Genomic DNA, 18,023 nt, shown 5'->3' on the forward strand with positions numbered 1-18,023 from the left:
GGAGGTTGGGCATTGTGTGCACACACGAGTCATGTGACTACATGTGTGCATTTAAGCAAGGGTGTCAGGCCCAGAGCTGCCTGACTCCAACACTGTCATGTAAGGCCTTAGATACTAGGATAGTGCTTATGCAATATCTATCTCATTCTGTGTATGAATGCACGCAAATATCTCATCATTTGGTCCTTTACTTTCTCCTTCTCCCATTTTAACTTTCATATTTCCAGCAGACTCAGTCCTTGTTTGTAAGGAACCAAGCAAAAGCTGCTGCATGAGAGCTAACAAGGCATCAGGTGTGAGCGTGGACTCAACACAGCTGCAAGCCAAAGCTGCAGCACCCTTAGCCCATGTAATTCAGCCTCACTCACAGATTCTCACTTGTCACATTATTTGTTGTGTGACATCCCCAAGATGCAGAGTAAAAAAAATCTAACACCAGCCTGAGAAGTATTTGGAGTTTGAGAACATCACTTAGAACTAGGGCTGGGGCGATATGCTATTCTCGAGATGTGATTCTGTTATGATTTTTGGCGTACTGATTCGATTTTAATTGTGATTCTTAGATATTTATGATTTTTGTGTTTTTTTTATTTGCTTGTTTAACACCAGACCATGGGGAAAAGTTAAATGATGATGATAATGTCTACAGACTATATCAGGAGCCATATTTTCACACAAAATGCACATCACACGAGTCAGAGTCAGAAAGAAACTTTTCACCCTCTGGAGAAAAGTGGTAACTTTTTTTCCAATCCAGTTTATAAACAAAGACTGAACTGAAGAATTTGAATTTGAAAAAAAAAAATTTTTTTTTTTAACCACTTGTCCTGTTCAGGGTCACAGGTAGCTGGAGCCTATCCCAGCTGTCATTGGGCAAGAGGCACACCCTGGACTGGTTGCCAGCCAATCGCAGCGCTGACACAGAGACAGACAACCATTCACGCACACTCACACCTAGGGACAATTTCGAGTGCTCAATTAACCTGGTGAGCATGTTTTTGGACTGTGGGAGGAAGCTGGGGTACCCACCATGCAGCCCTTGATTTTGATATCGTCAAACAAAAAAAAGAAAATATTGTTTTTTTCTCCCGCCCCTAGTTAAAACCACTATAACTGTTATCTGCCCACCTCTTTGTCACCCAAGGGTGTATTGTGATACTGCGCATGATGCAGGGAAACTGTTGTAGTCTTTGTATCATAACAATCACACCTAAAGCCAAAAGAGTGAATGAGATATCCAGATAAATCTGTGTGAAAAAAATGCTAGACTTTTTTTTGTTGATACTCTTGGAAAAACACAAACCTTTTTTCATGTATTAATCATGCAAACCTAGAAATATGTAATGTAACTCTTCCCTTTGTTTTAATTTCTGTGTCAGTTTTTTTTTAGATACAGTACTCCTCTTTAATTGTCTGAACTTGTTCAGGAGACTCATTGCTGATGCCGGTGGTGCTTCATCTTCTTCCTCTGGTTTAATAAGTGTTCAACTCGTATATTCTAATAAAACTGTTGTTTCAGCAGAAAGTGCAGCAGTTAACCAATAATGCTGTGGGGGGCTCTCTGCAGGGCAGACAACAGCGGGTTTTAAAGGGCTTCCCATGCTGGTGAATTGTACTGGTGTATAAATCATGTCATATAACATCCCCTCTTATTTCTTACTTTGTAGCCTGAAACAAGACATCCAATCTAATGTTTTTCTTCAGTTTGTGGAGCATCGTGGAAACACAGTCAGGCGTGACTTTTTGAGTTTTTGCATCTGTTGATATGTCATTATTTGAGTGATTTTTCCATCCTCTTATCTTTTACCTCCTGTTACGCCCACCACAGCAGTCTGGCCTGTGAGTTTAGGATGATATGATTTGGGAAAAACGTGTGCGTGGGTAGGGAGGATATCGAGCCGGAAGCTGGGGTTCAATCTGCTCAGATTAAGTGTAGATTGATGATTTCATCAGAGAGTCGTCACCTCTGGCTCGGGATTAAACTCTGCAGTTGAGGGGATTGGGTTTTGCATCAGTTTGTGACAAGACATTAGACTGATGATATCCCATATTTTAGCATTAAGGGTCTTTCTAAGTCCTTACATGAGTGTGCTTTGAGACTGCAATACTCAATTTAGAGGAAAGTCTAATTTTAACCATCTTTAAATGAGGAATCACAAGTTATGTAACTATGTTTTGTTTGGCTTCCCTGTGTGTGTGTGTGTGTGTGTGTGTGTGTGTGTGTGTGTGTGTGTGTGTGTGTGTGTGTGTGTGTGTTAGACTCCGTGTGTGTATTTGGCAGCCTAAATTATGACGTAACTCTTCATAACTGTAACTAGAGGCCGGATGATGTGAATGTTTTAAAGCTCTTCCTCTGTCGGCTGATCGTTGCAGGGAGCTAAACATTTACAGTCATAATTTAACAGCAGATTAAAGCCTCAAACGCAACATGTTACCGGATCTGAGGTAAATAGATAGTTTGACTTTTCCTCCTCTTTTTCTTTCTTCTTGTCTCTCTTCTTCTTTTTCCTCTCCTTCTCCTCTTCTTCTTCTTCTTCTTCCTTCCACAAAGTCTCCTCCTTTCATGCTGGTCCTTCTTTGACTTTATCTCCTTTTCTTCTGTTCAGTCTTTTTCTCCCTCTGTTGTTTGTTTCTCTCATTTTTGTGTTCTTCCTCGTTTTTCCCTTCTTTTTCCTAACTTGTTCTTTTTCCTCTTGCTTTACTCTCTCTGTCCAGCACAAATTTTTGCCCTATGATGCAATCTCTGCTAGTTTAAGTTACCCAGCCAATCAGAGCATGGCAGTAGGAGGGCCATGCTTGTAAACAGCACTGACAGTAGGCAGGACTTCAGATTTGTAAGCCCCTCCCCCTTTTGTCATCCACGCTCAGCCTTTTTTCAGTGTGCGTGTTTCACAGGAAAGGGTAAAAGAAAGGGAGTGAGAAGGAAAGGGGAAGAGGAAGAGTGGGCAAGGGCGTAAAGAGGGGGAAGCAAAGTGGGCGTGTGTGAGTGTGAGTGAGTCAGGGCGTGTGCTGATTTTTTAAATGTTAAACAGAGCAGCCATGGAGCCTTCGAGACCGATCTACTCCTCAATTCTGACAGTAGGTGGACTTTCTGTCAACTCTGTGTGTTAGTCCTCATATACAAGCTTTTGTGTGTTTAAGACTGTACAGTATGAGCTCAGCTGTTACCAGAGAGAAGTTTGTATTTGTCCAATCTGTCAGAACACAATAATTGCTGCTGTACAGGTGCATGAAGGCTGTTACTTCTGAAGTATTCCCAGAAAAAACTGTCTTCACGTTCCTGCCTCTGTCCTCTTGCTGAACTTTAAAGGAGGCATTCAATTTCCTGTCCTGCCTGCACACATTTTTTCCTGCTTTATGTGTTTTTTTGAGGATAAAAACACAAGCAGCACATGAAACAGAGGTTTCATTCCTGAACTAGACAAAGAAAACTGTTACTTTTGTATTCCGCAAAGCCAGCTTTGAATAGAAGCATTGTGTGTTAAATTCCATGCCTGTGAGCTTGTTGTCACACACAAACACGCTGCACACATGACTTAAACACACACAAACACAAACACACACACACATTCTAACAATTAGATGCACATTCAGGACGTTTAATCCAGAGATTTTGCACGCTTAGCCTGGCTAAGGTCAACAGCACCATTACAGCTTTTATGACTGCGTATATGAGAGGCCAGAGGAATTATAGCACATTTCATTTTGATGGTATTAGCTGGCAGCTCCCTGCAGGATGTCTCCCCTCATACTTCATCGTCAGGGGCTTCCTGCAGTCTTGCCCAGGCTTGGCTTCATCCCATCCTGATGCTTTCCACTGCAGAGGCTGATTTCTACATCTATCTGTCTTCACTTAGTCCTAAAACTTTTCTCAGTGCTTCATTTATACTCTTTGGTTCAGTGTTTTGGCTTATTTTTCAAGCATCAAGACAAGTTTAAGTGGACATGATAAAGCTGCAAGAAGGTCATATACAGTCAGTTTAATGCATGAAAAAGGTACTCGCTGACATGCCCACCCACTCATGAGCTTGCATGCATGAGTGTAATATATTGTTTGCACCATTTATGCAGTTTTTGTTCCTTTGTTCTTAATTTTGACACATGAGAATTGGCTGTCTCATAAAATGAAAAATATGCCTCCTTGCACTTTACAAAAGTGAGGCCAAAATGTCCCCCTAATGGGTCATATTGCTTACAGTTAACTGCCAACTAAAACACATTTAACGAAGGTATAAATTTGTCTTACAAAACAGCTGGAAATTGTCCCCCTTTCTTGTAGATGTCTACTACTATAATGCTAATGCTCCACAACCTGGATGTAAACAAGCACAGATTACAGAGGCCATCTTGTACTGCTCTGCACTTTGACAGTAAATTAATCTTGAAAACAAAGTTGTATGAAGGCTGTGTCCAAGGCATGAAATTCTTCAACTTGAGTAATGTGTTGCCATGTGGTAATTAACTCGCAAAGAGGAAAGAAGCCTGCTGGTGCTAGCTCTGCTAACATTAGCCATACTTGGGAAACCAATTCTCATACCAGAAGACTCTGGGATTCTGTGTTTGGCAGTGTAAAAAAAAAAGACAAACACAAGTTTCTCTCCTTTACACTAGTTGGTTTGTGAGAATTCAAATTTTCTGTTAAGTGTTTCAGAAATGAGTTGCTTCATAGCGCCCCTACATTTAACTTCTCAATACAACAACAACCACTGAAGTTGGTACATTACAACAGGTCTATGTGCCAGTGAGAGGCAGACACTCTAATATCAGTCACACCTAAGTTATCATTTGCCATTCCTTTTCAACACACAGCACACAGGGCTTCAAGATTTGTCAAAAGAACTGTGCAGGCAATTAAGGCCTTATACCCTTTTTCAAGTGTCGAAAGAATTAAAAATGACATCCTCAGGAAGAATGGACTTTAGGACATAAATCAGCATGATAAGAACTAACTTTAACAACAGGGACTGTGTTTAAGAAAAAATGTATTTCACATGTTTGATCTTCGTCTCACCTGTTAGCTGCTGGCTTCACTTTTTAAGAGCTCACATATCATATTTAGTTTATGGAGTCTATAAGCTTGAGCATGAAGGAGCTTTCACACTTCAGCAAAACTGAATTAAACAGTCATAGACTGCTGAAGCTGATGCTGAAAAATTGAATGTAAGTGACTTAATTGTGTAACTACATATTTTATTGACATGCCTTGAACTTTACTGACTGTTTACTTTGCTGATGTGTGTAAGAGTGTGTATTTGCCATGAATTGCTCTGCGTTAGTATTGAATATCTTAGGTTTATATATAAATTCCACCTCAAGAATAAAATAAGATATTAAATAGGAATACTTTTCGGGCATTTTGATGTTTTGTAATGTTTCAAGAAAAACTTTTTGGGGGTTTTTGGACCATACATTTTTCTCTGAACAGTGCTCCACTCAGTGACTGTAAAAAAATGGACATGAGCCACTTCACTCCCCAGCAGTCCTGAGGTCCCTGCTCTTATTTTAGTTTCACTGTCTCTGCTTCCCTCACAAAACATGTTTCTAAATATAGACAGACGTCATTACAGATGATATTTGTATCAGTGTGTTCCAGTACTGAACAGTAATGACAGGGAAGTGTGACAACTGTAGTGAAGTAAACAAAACAGTGCATACTGTGGTTGATCCCCCATTCTATTGAGAGAAATCAGAGTCAACAGGAAACTCTGGAAAGGCCAGTTTCACATGCAGGATTATTAAAAAAACAATGATTTTAGATTCAGACAAACAAAGGCTACTTACTGGTAATCATTTCCATCAGACATGAGGCCTGTTTGTAACCAGAGTGTAACTAAGACGTGTCGTCCCCATGGTAGACCGCTTAAGAAGTGACCTGTTCTGTGCCAGTCTGGACACTTTGTAATTTGATCCTGTGTGTGTGTGTGTGTGTGTGTGTGTGTGTGTGTGTGTGTGTGTGTGTGTGTGTGTGTGTGTGTGTGTGTGTGTGTGTGTGTGTGTGTGTGTGTGTGCGCGCCAGTGAGTGCACGCAGTTGGTCGTCAACAGCTCACAATAGGGCCCGAGCAGAGATGGGACGTGGGGATTGAGTGCTGTATTAGATGCAGCAGTGACAGATGTGCAGACGGGGGTGGGGGGGTCTGGTCTGGTGGGGGATGATGATTATTGGAGTGCGTGTGTGTGTGTGTGTGAGTGTGAGACTGTCTGCGTGTGTTGTGTTCATAACTACTGTATACACAAGTTCAGACCAGGCATGTTTGTTGCTTCTCGCTCATCTCTGCGTTTGTAGGAGTCTGTGTGAGAGTGTGTCTGATGCATGAATTAAGCATGTGCTGACCTACTGAGAACATGTGGCAACACAGAGAAAGAATTGGCTTCACAGGGTTCATCAAAGATGCAAAGATTAAACCATAGGTCAAATCAGGGGAAAGGGGTTTCAAACAGATATAATCCCTGCTTTTTATGACTTTTATCACAAAAGTCATTGTTATGAATGTGATGCAATGGCTGCCCTTCAGTGGTTTACATCTGATCTCTATACTCAGTTGACACATTAATAACATGGTAGTTCACTCTCTTGAGCATACCACTGTAATCATATATGATTGGACTTGCACAGCTGAACAGAGAAATGGGCCAAATAGAGGTACTGATGTGTGTTGCTAGGCAGAATTCATCCATATCTTCCAGCTGTGTTTCTGTAAAGAATGACCTAACTCGGTGTATCTCTTCCTTTTGATGTGTTAATAATACCCCACCACTTAGTTTACCCAGTTGAGATTACGATAAGCATGACCGCCCATTCTTGATACATTGTCCCACTTGTCTGGCTTCCCACTAAATCAGGCTGCGCTTACATTTGTGCTTGTTAACTGTTATTGTGTCTTGACCTTTAAGACCAACGTAAGATGGAAATGGACATTTTTGTCAACAGACTGTGTTGAGATATAGTGACTCCTTAAAGTGTAGTGATTTGAAATGAGGTGTCAGGTTGTTAGGTAATATGGCATCATTTGTACTTTCCTAACTAATGCACTTATAAGTGACCAAAATATGATGGTTATGATCACCTGCTTTGACTGTAAAAAGGTCAAAAACGTCCTGTGAGTACATGCTCGGGCCCATTTCTGTGGAATACTTGGAACTTTCAATATCCGGGCATTATTTACAATTCACTGCATGTTGTTTGAGATAAAAACAGTTAAAATAAACATAAAAACATAATTTCTGTGACTTTTGTTAATCCATCTGCTCTGCACTCTGTTGGTTTTTGTGGGCTTCCCCAAATGCTTGCGTGAAATTATCATAATAAGCACATATTGGCCGAAAGAGCAAAATCTTAGCTTTCATAAACTATTGGAATTTTTCTGATTGTTCAAACTGTTTAGGAATGAAAGTCATTCAAAGTGTGATTGGGTAAATGTATTGGCACTGATGTGTCTGGAGTTAAAGGGTTAAAGCTCCTGTGATGAGTTTTAAAATGGCAAATAAGGTGGTTGAAGTTGTAAGTCATGACTGATGTTACCAATAAGTCAATTTCACTGTATAACAGTACAACCATGGTAATTTACAGTATTCACCAAAACATTGTTTCACAACACCTCACTAGTGACTTGGAAAAGACAAACAGGAGGAAAAACAAACATTTGTAGCACTTTCCAGTCACAGTAATACGTTTGCAATCAGGTTCAAAACATCAGTGTTTCAAGTTTATTTCATTGTACCGCTTAGGCCTGGAAAGCTTGTTTACATGCATTAGTATTGATTTGTACCAAATAACTTTCTTTCCTCTTCAAACAAACTGCACTTTTCATTGCATTTACATCTTACAAGATCTTTTGTATTTTCAATTTTTCTCCTTTTGTGTCAGCTGAGAGGCTAATCAAAAACAGAGCACATTACCTCACTGGTTGGTGTATATCTGCTGCTGCCTGCACAATCAGGACTGCTGCAATGCTGCTTGCACGCAGTTCTCTTTCAGGTGGATTTTGCCTGGTGTTAATCCAGAAATAACACAGTAACAATGGGCATGTTTTTTTTTTATTAATCAAGGAATTAAACAGCTTTGTTCACTTGGGTTCCTGGTGCCTCATGTGCTCGGTTTGGTAATCATTAGCAGCCCTGAAATAAAGCTTACCATAAAGTCTCACTTTACAAAGTAAAGGCCTAACTCATGCATTTATCTTTGTCTCTCTGCAGGATAACTGCTGTTGCCGTGCGTGGCTCTAAATGTCCTCTGCCATGGCAAAGCGGGAAGCAGGGAGCACCAGCCCTGTGGTGCGGCAGATAGACAAACAGTTTCTGGTCTGCAGCATCTGTTTGGATCACTACCGCAATCCCAAGGTCCTTCCTTGTCTGCACACGTTCTGTGAAAGGTATAACATTTGCTTCCTTAAAAGACATGAAAATAATGTTCTTTTACTTTTAAAGCATGGCCTTTTCAACCAGTAACCCACAAGCTGATGATTTCTCTTTGTCCCTCAAAAGGCTGCTCACAATACATACTGGTGTGTCAGCAGTATGCCCGACATTATAAAGATAACATACATTTTCCTAAGCAGATAATGTGAGAACCTGGACCATAAGCTGCTACAGTATTAACCCCTTCATGCCGGCATCAGTAAACTATGTTGGGGTATACAGGGAAAGACAGAATGTTTTGATCATTTTACCTTCATTATGATGAAAGAAAGCGGGAATGTTAGATTAAAAAATAGTGATGGACCCTGGAGCAGACACCAGCATAGCCCTCATGTTAACTGACTTTACACTAATGCCTTGCTTCAAAATGTCTCTCTTGAAGCCAAAAAGACAAACAACTTATAGTTAAAAGTGTTTCAACTTTGCTATCCCCAGGACGTAACAGCAAAAACTAATTATGATTTATTTTGCACAAAATCAAGTAAAACAGGGGATACAAGTAGAGGGCTTATTCCTTAAAGCAGGGATGTCCAACTCGTGCCATGGAGGGCCAAGAGGCTGCAGGTTTTCTTTCCAACCAAGAACTCCACCAGCTGATTCCACTGATTAGCCCCTGCTCTCTGCTTGAAGGTGAGGTAATCAGTGGAATCAGCTGGTGGAGTTCTTGGTTGGAAGGAAAACCTGCAGCCTCTTGGCCCTCCATGGCACGAGTTGGACATCCCTGCCTTAAAGGCTTTCCTAACACTACTGTAAGTTCAGGAACTACCTGTAGTCATTAAATGACACGGTATTATGTGTGGCTATGATAATCACAAAGTTATCCTTTAGTCTCACTTGCTATTGGAACAGCCTTTCCTTAAGCTATTCATATTTCATCTGCTTATATTTGCTTGTACTGTAAATAGCAGCTTTGGTAGCCATGGAAATAATTGAGAGAGTGGTATTTCTCTTTTTTGTTGATGTTACTGAGGAATTCTTGTCTCATTTGTGTGAAGAACCTCATCTTTTTCCTTACCCCTAACCCCAGTTTAACAACTTTCAGCATGTCTCCCCATCATCACTGCTAAGGTAAATGCATTCCTCAGCACCGGAGTCATCAAAGAGTCTGAGAAAGGCTCACAGCTACAATGTCTCAATCTACAGTTCCTCAGAAAGATCACACCCCTCAGGCTGGACTTTGTTTACTGTGCAGTGAGAAGCTAAGGAGGATCATGAAGAGCCTGTAGTTGGTCAGGGTGGGAGAGTTCAAATTGGATAGGGAGGTTAGTTATGTGGTACCGATGATAACTGGAATTCTGGTTTGTACTGGATTACAACAAAACCTATGATCAGACAAATATTTATGGAGTGGTTTTGAATAGCCACACAGAGTGCAGGGTAAATCCTTTTTCCAAGCAGCGTGAGGGGCATTTGCCCACCGGAGGACAAGTTTAATCCCTTGGTTTAACTGGATGGCATGTGATCTAGAGCCCTGCTGAGGTGAACAGATTTTTGTCTGGAGCTGTACATGATGTTGCCTGACAGATGTTATAATAACACATGGATTGATGTAGTTTTTTGGGGGGGAGCTTAAAGGGTTGGAAACCATGTTGGGCTCTCTCTTGCTATTGTGTTCTAATTTTGCTCCCTTTTTCCCTTTAATGTCATTGTTTGGTCATGCACTTTATAGAATCCTTATTGCGTGCTTACATGTCAGAGATCAGGATCATATGTTTTTTCCCTTTCTATGGGTGTGAATAGTGTGGGTAGTAATAAATGAATCCTTCTTAATGTAAAGGAAGATCAATAAAAGAATGTGGCTTCTTGTGCTCATAACTGCAGGACTTCACTTTGGATATGAATGTAGCAGTATTTCAAGATATTATTTTAGATATACAGTGTATATTCAGGGTATCCATGGGGTCTTAAAAAGCATTTAAAGTTATTAAATCAATTGCGGGAAAGTTAAGGCCCTTGAAAAGTATTAAAATGTCTTAATCATGATGTTATGAGGTATTCAATTTTGTTGGTCTTCAAGCTTTGACTCCAAAAGTATCCATGAATATTTGTTTTCCTCTTGCAACTGTTAGAAATTAACCTGACACGCCAGACAGACAGGTCAATCTATCCACCATGGAAATAGTCCATCTGGTTCGAAATGTTTTCAGGGGCTGAACCTTCAAAAATAACCGCACCTGATGTTTGGACAATCATTCTGCTCGTCACACTCAATCACAAATTTTGTTAGTTCAAATCAACTTTTTACTGTACACAATGTGACAAGATTAGGTATTTATCAATACAGTTTCGTAGCGCTGTTGTTTGAAACATGACAACAAGCAAAGTTGTAATTCTTTGAGGCGTGGGCTTTATGTATCTCTAGAAGCCCAACATATCTGTAGGCTAATGTGACAACAAACTCTGTTCGTATAGTAGTTTAGTAGCTGTCCCTATGTAGCGCTGATAGAAAGCAAATAACACAATCTCAGGTGCATGTCCTAAATTTAGATAATGATGAAATAATTTTTTGTTTTTTTTTCTGCAAGTTGGCCTTAAATAACAGCTGTTACTTGTTATGGTAATGGGAATGTCAATTAACCTGCCTTAAGTTTCATTTATTCTTTCAAGCTTTATTCCTTTTCAGCATACCTAATTTATGTTAAATGCAATTACAATTGTCAAAGATTGGTTGCTAACAACAGCTTTAAGTTTCGATAAGGTCTTCAGACTTTTTGAAAGGTTTTTAAAAAAGTCTTAAAAAGATATTGAATTTAACCTCAGGGTTTCACCATATACCCTGATATTTATAATGCTGTTTTCAGTGTTACAACAGCTAAGTGCCAGAGAAAATGGGAAGTTTTCAAAAAAGTATACCAAAGCTTAGTAATTGACCAGCAAATGAAAAGCCAGTGGATAGTGAAATTCTTAAGTAATAGAAACCCTATTTTGATTTTTAAACGGTCTCACTAGCATCGTGTTAGCTACTGTGAGACCAAAGCTAATGTTTGCATGAATTAAGTCCTAGCAAAGGAAACTTTTCACTGTTTCACACCATGCTGTTTCCTTGCTAACACTGCAAGTGTTCTACCAGATTATATTAGCATTCACCAGTCTGCAGCTAACATTTTTCTTTTGAAGTATTACGCCATAAAACAACATTGCAAACATTTAAGCAAGCTAGTAATTTGATGAATGCTTCTTTAGCTTTTGAATTCACAAAGTAAAATATGTTAAAACATGGCATGTGAGTCCTTCTAAAGTTGTCTCGATTAGTGATTGGCAGCCAGGCAGTACATGATTTAAACAGATTTATAGCTCCCCAACCTGATTATAAAGCTCAAACTGCAGAAGTAGTTTTTTTAAAACAGTTTAGAAGTTTTTTAGACATTGAGTTATCAACAGCTTCAGTCAATCTTGTTTTTGAATTCCATGTGTTTTTTTATTTCATTCTAACTGGCAATGCATCTTTTTGCTGCTTTCGAAAAAAAAAAAAAAGAAGTTTCTTGAACATTTGTCCCATATTCAACACCTTTCAACCTTTGAATTGGTGTTTCCCAGCTGGTTGAGTGTCTGACACAGCAGCAGTGATTTAGTGGTCTCCAGTGTTGCGGTTGTGTTGAGAGAGGAGTTGTTTTTCTAAAGCCCTCTGTTGTTCTTGAAAGCTCACGACTGCAGTTTACCGAGGCTTGGTTTGTACAGGCCCCTGTGTATCTCAAATTAAACTGAATGCTGTTAGCAGTCCGCTGCCAGGCTTCCTATTATACATCAACCGAGGCTTATTCACAACACTGACCTCAGGTTTCTTGCAACATTAACAACCAATTTAAAGCTAACAGGCTAAAGGAAAGAGCTGTTCATCACATGCTGGGCTGCAGGCCAAAGAGTGCGCTATAATCAGCATAACTCAGCTGAACTCTGCTGACTGTGGGTTTAGTTTTGGCCTCAAGGTGTTTCATGTTAAAGAGATTACCTCCATAACATCCTGCTAAAGTTTGTCTCTTTGAGTTTCTCTTGAGTTAATTGGTTTCTCTAGATTCACTTATTTAAAGTGGAAGTGTGTGTTTTCTCCTGAGGCTGTTGTTCTATTGTATTGACTGTGGTTCACGCATTTGCTGTATTTGTTGTGACAGCAGCACTGTTTAGGCAGAGTCGCTCAATTACAGTGATAAGGTGTCAGCTTTCTCTCGCTCCTCTTCTGCTCTCCTCTTCTTCTGTCTCTGCAGCGTTGTTAAATTGAAAACGACTGATATTTTTAAGTGGAATACTGTCGAAGAATTTCATGGTTAGATTTGTACTCTAATTCTTGTCTTCTTTACATATCCACTCTCTTCCAGTTGCCTCCAGAACTACATTCCCCCAGAGTCTCTGACGCTGTCGTGCCCAGTGTGTCGGCAAACGTCCATCCTGCCGGAGAAGGGCGTCTGTGCTTTACAGAACAACTTCTTCATCACTAATCTAATGGAGGTTTGACTGATGAAATGTCTTGTATTACTTCATGTCCACCACAAATGTGCAAGCCCAACATGAATGAGAAATTTGCTAAGGCCAAACAGAGATTTTTTTATTAACAAATACAGAGAAGAAATGAGGTGAGGCATTCGTATCCATATCTGTGCTGATGTTTTCACAAGAAGCACTCTGGGTGTTAAACAAAGGGAGGACATTTTTGTGGACTGATGTCATTCTGGACAGTCCTAAAAGAGGCTCCTTTCAGGGTTGGTATAAAATTAAAGTTTATAAGACTTACATACTTACAGTGAGTTGTTATTGGGTGTTTAGGGATGGCTATAAAGGTTAGTATGATATAGGGTTTTTTATTGAATGGTAGGTAAAAAATGTGATTTTATGGAGTGAGGTCAACTGATGACTGAAATGAAATAAAGACAAGGGAAAGAAACAGGGTGTACAGGTCAGGAAACATACACTGTTGACAAATCACAGTGTCTACTTGATTTTAAAAGGGAACATTTCTTCCATGTTGTTCCTCCAGTTTGTTCTTTCTTTGTTTCCTGTGTCCTTCACTTTGCCAATATCCACTAAAAGGCAACAGCGAATTAAAACATATAAAGTAAAGAAAAGATTATCTTGCAAGTATGGTGTTCAGAAACCAAAATGATGTGTTTCACCAGGTCCTTCAAAGAGACCCAGAGTGCTCACGGCCCGAGGCCTGCAGTGTCCTGGAGTCAGTCAGTGCTGCAGTTGCAGGGAAACCCCTCTGCTGCCCAAACCATGACGGAAAAGTAAGTGATCTCTCAACCCCGTAATTACCTCATGAGAGTTTTTTAATCTCTCTTGTTTTAATTAAAAATGTATAAGAACTCGTTCTCTCTTTCCTGCAAAACTCATGCAAGACTGAACCTTCGTTTTTCACCCAGTCTGTCTCCCTCTGCAGGTGATGGAGTTCTACTGCGAGTCGTGTGAGACAGCCATGTGTTTGGACTGCACAGAGGGTGAGCACCGGGAGCATGTGACTGTTCCTCTGCGGGACGTCGTAGAGCAGCACAAGGCTGCGCTGAAGACACAGCTGGATGCCATTCACAGCAGGTCTGGACTTATATTTCAGAAGATTTCCTTCACCTGAGATGATTGAGAGATAAAGCATTTGGTTCAGATTTTGCACCTGCTTTTAAAGATGACCTTCTCCACGCCATACTCTTTAAACAGTTCATAGCTTCAGGCTAATTCTTTTCACATTGATACATTTTTAATTAGGATTCAATATTACATCATAGCTCTTTTTAAAGGTTCCATCTCACTCATCTGTTTGAACATTTTTGCTCTTTTCTATGATCCAGGCTCCCTCAGCTAACAGCAGCTATAGACCTGGTGAGTGAGATCTCTCGCCAGCTGAATGAAAGGAAGGCAGAGGCAGTAGCAGAGATCACCTGTACATTTGAAGAGCTAGAGCGAGCACTACATCAGCGGAAGACAGCGCTCATTACAGATCTAGAGAACATCTGCAGCGCCAAGCAGAAGGTTAGCTATGCTACACATGTTGTAGACACGTGTTTACATGTTTATGGCAGATGTAGTTAAACATGTCCTGTCATGTGTCTCGAAGTTTTCTTTACACACTTAAGTCAGCAAGCTGTAAGATTTTGACTTTTCTACTTATCCTTTATCCCATTTCCTGTTCTGGTGCTGTCGCTGTACCTGAGCACAGGTCCTGCAGGCCCAGCTCTCATCACTCCTGCAGGGAAAAGATCACATCCAGAGCAGCTGCAGCTTTACAGAACAGGCTCTCAGCCATGGGAGCGCTACAGAGGTGGGCTGGCAGGTTGTAACTGGAACTTAAAAGCCAACAAACAGGTTACATCACATGTGAAAACAGCTAGTACATGTGTGAAAGTAGTGTAGCTGGTTTGCAAAGAATAACTGAATGTTTTGTGAAAAGATGAGACAAAGACTGAAATTGTAACGTGGTTTGTGGGTGCAGGTGCTGCTGGTTCAGAAGCAGATGAGTGAGCGGGTAACAGCTCTGGCAAGACATGACTTTCCAGAGAGACCACATCAGAATGCACACCTGGACTGTCAGGTAACCACGGCTGTTTATTCAGATTGTATTATTCTCACACATGCAAAGACGTTGGTTCTTTTTAGGGATGCACGATATTGGATTTTTGCCGATATCCGATATGCTGATGTATCGAAACCCCTTTTGGCCGATACCGATACCGATACTGATAATCACAAGTTTGTTTGTTTTTTTCACTGTAAAGAAAGCTAAGTCTATCCTGTACTGGAATTTATATGTTACTCTAATTGTGACAGTCTTATTTGTTTAAGAAACACACATAAAACAAGACAAAAAACATTTGATTTTACCATAAATAAGAAATGTATTATTTTTTCAACCTCATGACATTCAGTATTGAAATACAGAAAAATAATTTCTTTGGATCACATGAACTTTAAATGTACAATGCATTTTTAAACATAACCAAGTTGCATTTGATTATTTTAGAGCTACTGTAACAACCTGGTGACAGACACAGAGCTCTGCAGTGCAAATAAATGAAGTGCTACATTTTATTTAAGGAGCTTATTTTTCGGATGGAAAATAATAATAATCCTAACTGAATAGCACCTTATTGGCTGTGCTTATCTGCAGAAATTTTCATATCTGTGGATACCGATAAACGTGTTTTTAAGCTTTTATCAGCCGATACCGATATTGTGCCGATAATATCGTGCATCCTTAGTTCTTTTCCATCAAAAAGAAGCAACCATGACATTTGAACTTTAGAAAGTACTGAGGAGTTCTGCTGTGGGCAGGATTTTATAGCTGTGTGGGTCTCTTCTCCAGGTGGAGACTGAGGGTCTGCGGCGCTCCATCCAGAACCTGGGTGTTCTTCTCACCACAGCTGCTGTGGCTCACACCTCTGTCGCCACAGGAGAGGGCCTTCGCCACGCAGCAACTGGGCAGCACCACACAATTACTGTGACAACAAAAGACAAAGTAGAGTCTGAGTCTTGCTTTATAACAAGGATCAAGTGTGTTAATATTTTTTCATACACTCAAGTCAAACTTGACTAGTTTTTTCAGTCAGTGTGACATCTCATGTCATTCCCCCTTACTCTCTAGCATAAGCGGTCAGTTATTTACAGTGGTCTCCTCATCACCAGGGAAATTAACACAGATGATTGTTTTCTCAAATCTATTACTGAGTGCTGTCTTTGTGACTTCTTTTTGCAGGATGGAGATTTGGTACGGACAGGCAATGCTGTTTTAAAAGCAGAGATAATGTCTGCAGATGGAAGCCGCGCAGCAGAGACAGAGATAACGGACAACAAGAATGGCACGTACGAGGTGGGCTACACGTTACGTGCCGAAGGGGAGTACTCCTTCTCTCTGCTTCTGTACGGCCAGCCGGTGCGTGGCAGCCCGTTCCGCTTGCGGGCAGTCAAGCCCTCAGATGTGCCACAGTCTCCAGATGATGTGAAGAGGAGGGTGAAGTCTCCCAGTGGAACTGGGGGCCACATACGTCAGAAAGCAGTGCGGCGACCTTCCAGCATGTACAGCACCACCAAGAAAAAAGAGAACCCCATAGAGGATGAGCTCATCTACAGAATGGGTACGATCCAGGGGGAGAGAATACAGACTGCACAGTCCAATTTTTATTTCTTGTTTAAGACAGCCCCTACACTGCAAACCAGGTTTATGCATCATCACCACTTCACTACTTAAAGTTACACAACAGAGTGAAAGCAAACTTACTGTGACCTGATGGGGGGCATGGCATTTAGAAAACACATTGCTTTCTTAAGCAACAGTTCAAAGATCAAACAGAGAAAATGAATATTGATGATGTGAAAATTAGAACAAGAACATTTTGATGGCTTCTTACTTCCATTAAAACATGAATTTTGAAGCCCAGGAGCCAAGTGTCCCTGCCACGCAAAAATTATATAACTCCCACAAAGAAACCAAGCTACAGCTTTCACAGTTGGAAAGATTCCCTATCAAAAGCAGGTCTGTCAAGTCTTTGCTATTTCAGTTTTTGAACTGCACATGAGCCCAAACCTGCACTTGCCTGGAGGGTAGAATACCAAGCTCTAAACTTGATCTTTGGTTTGAAAAATAAACAGTAAGAATGATTTTGAAAAACCAAAACCACTGTTCTGAGCAACCCACCAAAGCAAAGTAATGTGATGTACACAAATAAGAGACAGACAGTATGCTTAAACAAATGGAAGATTGAGCTATCACAATGTATTATGAATAAGTGTGTGGTTTCTATTTACCAGGTACACGGGGAAGAGAAAAGGGGGAGTTCACAAACCTGCAGGGAATCTCAGCCACGAGTAACGGCCGAGTGGTTGTGGCTGACAGTAACAACCAGTGCATACAGGTGAGACACACAGAGGTAAATGTGTGTCATTGCACCCATGGATTCCCTTGTTTGTATTCAGGGAAGATTAACAGTGTCTGGGATTGTGATCACAATGAGTTTCACTCAAGAAGTTTTTCTTTCTGGAACTAGATTTTCTCCAACGATGGTCAGTTCAAGATGCGTTTTGGAGTCAGAGGTCGCTCTCCAGGGCAGCTGCAAAGACCAACAGGTGTCACTGTGGACATGAATGGTGATATTGTGGTGGCCGACTATGACAATCGATGGGTCAGCATCTTTTCCTCTGATGGAAAGTTTAAGGTGAGATTGAAAGAATGCTGCTAAAATGTTTGTTTTCTGCCTCTAATATCCTTGTTTTCCGGCTTAATCTATCTTGTTTGTCTCCCTCACAGAATAAGATCGGAGCAGGCCGACTCATGGGTCCTAAAGGTGTAGCTGTGGATAAGAATGGACATATTATCATTGTGGACAACAAGGCCTGCTGTGTCTTCATCTTTCAATCCAACGGGAAGCTGGTGACTAAGTTTGGAGGCAGGGGGACTTCTGACAGACAGTTTGCAGGTAAGATGGAGGCTTTGATGTGTAATCACAACAAACACGCAGACAGGGAGCCATCTGTATCACTCACGTAAACACAATGACTAATGTTTGTGCAGTTTGAAATGAAGACATGGGAGGCAAACAACATGCAGAAGAATTACCTTTACACAACTACAGTAAATGAACCCTAAAGTAAGGAATGAAGAATGACAGATCACAATCAGTCAGTGCATCAT

The 18,023-nt window shown here is 40.6% G+C and overlaps 1 protein-coding gene across 5 annotated transcripts in view; it reads left to right on the forward strand.

The window, feature by feature from the left end:
* The window catches only part of trim3b (tripartite motif containing 3b), a 36,957-nt gene that overhangs the window by 14,308 nt on the left and 4,626 nt on the right, over positions 1-18,023 (forward strand). For 4 of the 5 annotated variants that reach the window (XM_074672078.1, XM_074672076.1, XM_074672075.1 and 1 more), the window contains exons 2-13: positions 8,195-8,370; positions 12,730-12,859; positions 13,525-13,635; positions 13,788-13,939; positions 14,191-14,371; positions 14,559-14,660; positions 14,832-14,930; positions 15,702-15,854; positions 16,092-16,470; positions 17,144-17,247; positions 17,380-17,547; positions 17,640-17,808. In XM_074672078.1, the coding sequence (XP_074528179.1) occupies positions 8,225-8,370; positions 12,730-12,859; positions 13,525-13,635; positions 13,788-13,939; positions 14,191-14,371; positions 14,559-14,660; positions 14,832-14,930; positions 15,702-15,854; positions 16,092-16,470; positions 17,144-17,247; positions 17,380-17,547; positions 17,640-17,808 (1,894 nt within the window). In that variant the 5' untranslated portion in view covers positions 8,195-8,224. Of the gene's footprint in view, positions 1-2,925; positions 3,079-8,194; positions 8,371-12,729; positions 12,860-13,524; positions 13,636-13,787; positions 13,940-14,190; positions 14,372-14,558; positions 14,661-14,831; positions 14,931-15,701; positions 15,855-16,091; positions 16,471-17,143; positions 17,248-17,379; positions 17,548-17,639; positions 17,809-18,023 lie in introns of those variants that run through there. The other variant, XM_074672077.1, reaches the window with a different exon arrangement.

This window comes from Halichoeres trimaculatus, unplaced genomic scaffold (genome assembly GCF_033239565.1).
Source record: "Halichoeres trimaculatus isolate MK-OKI-2021-1 unplaced genomic scaffold, fHalTri1.1 fHalTri1_scaffold_6, whole genome shotgun sequence".
Lineage (NCBI taxonomy): Eukaryota > Metazoa > Chordata > Actinopteri > Labriformes > Labridae > Halichoeres > Halichoeres trimaculatus.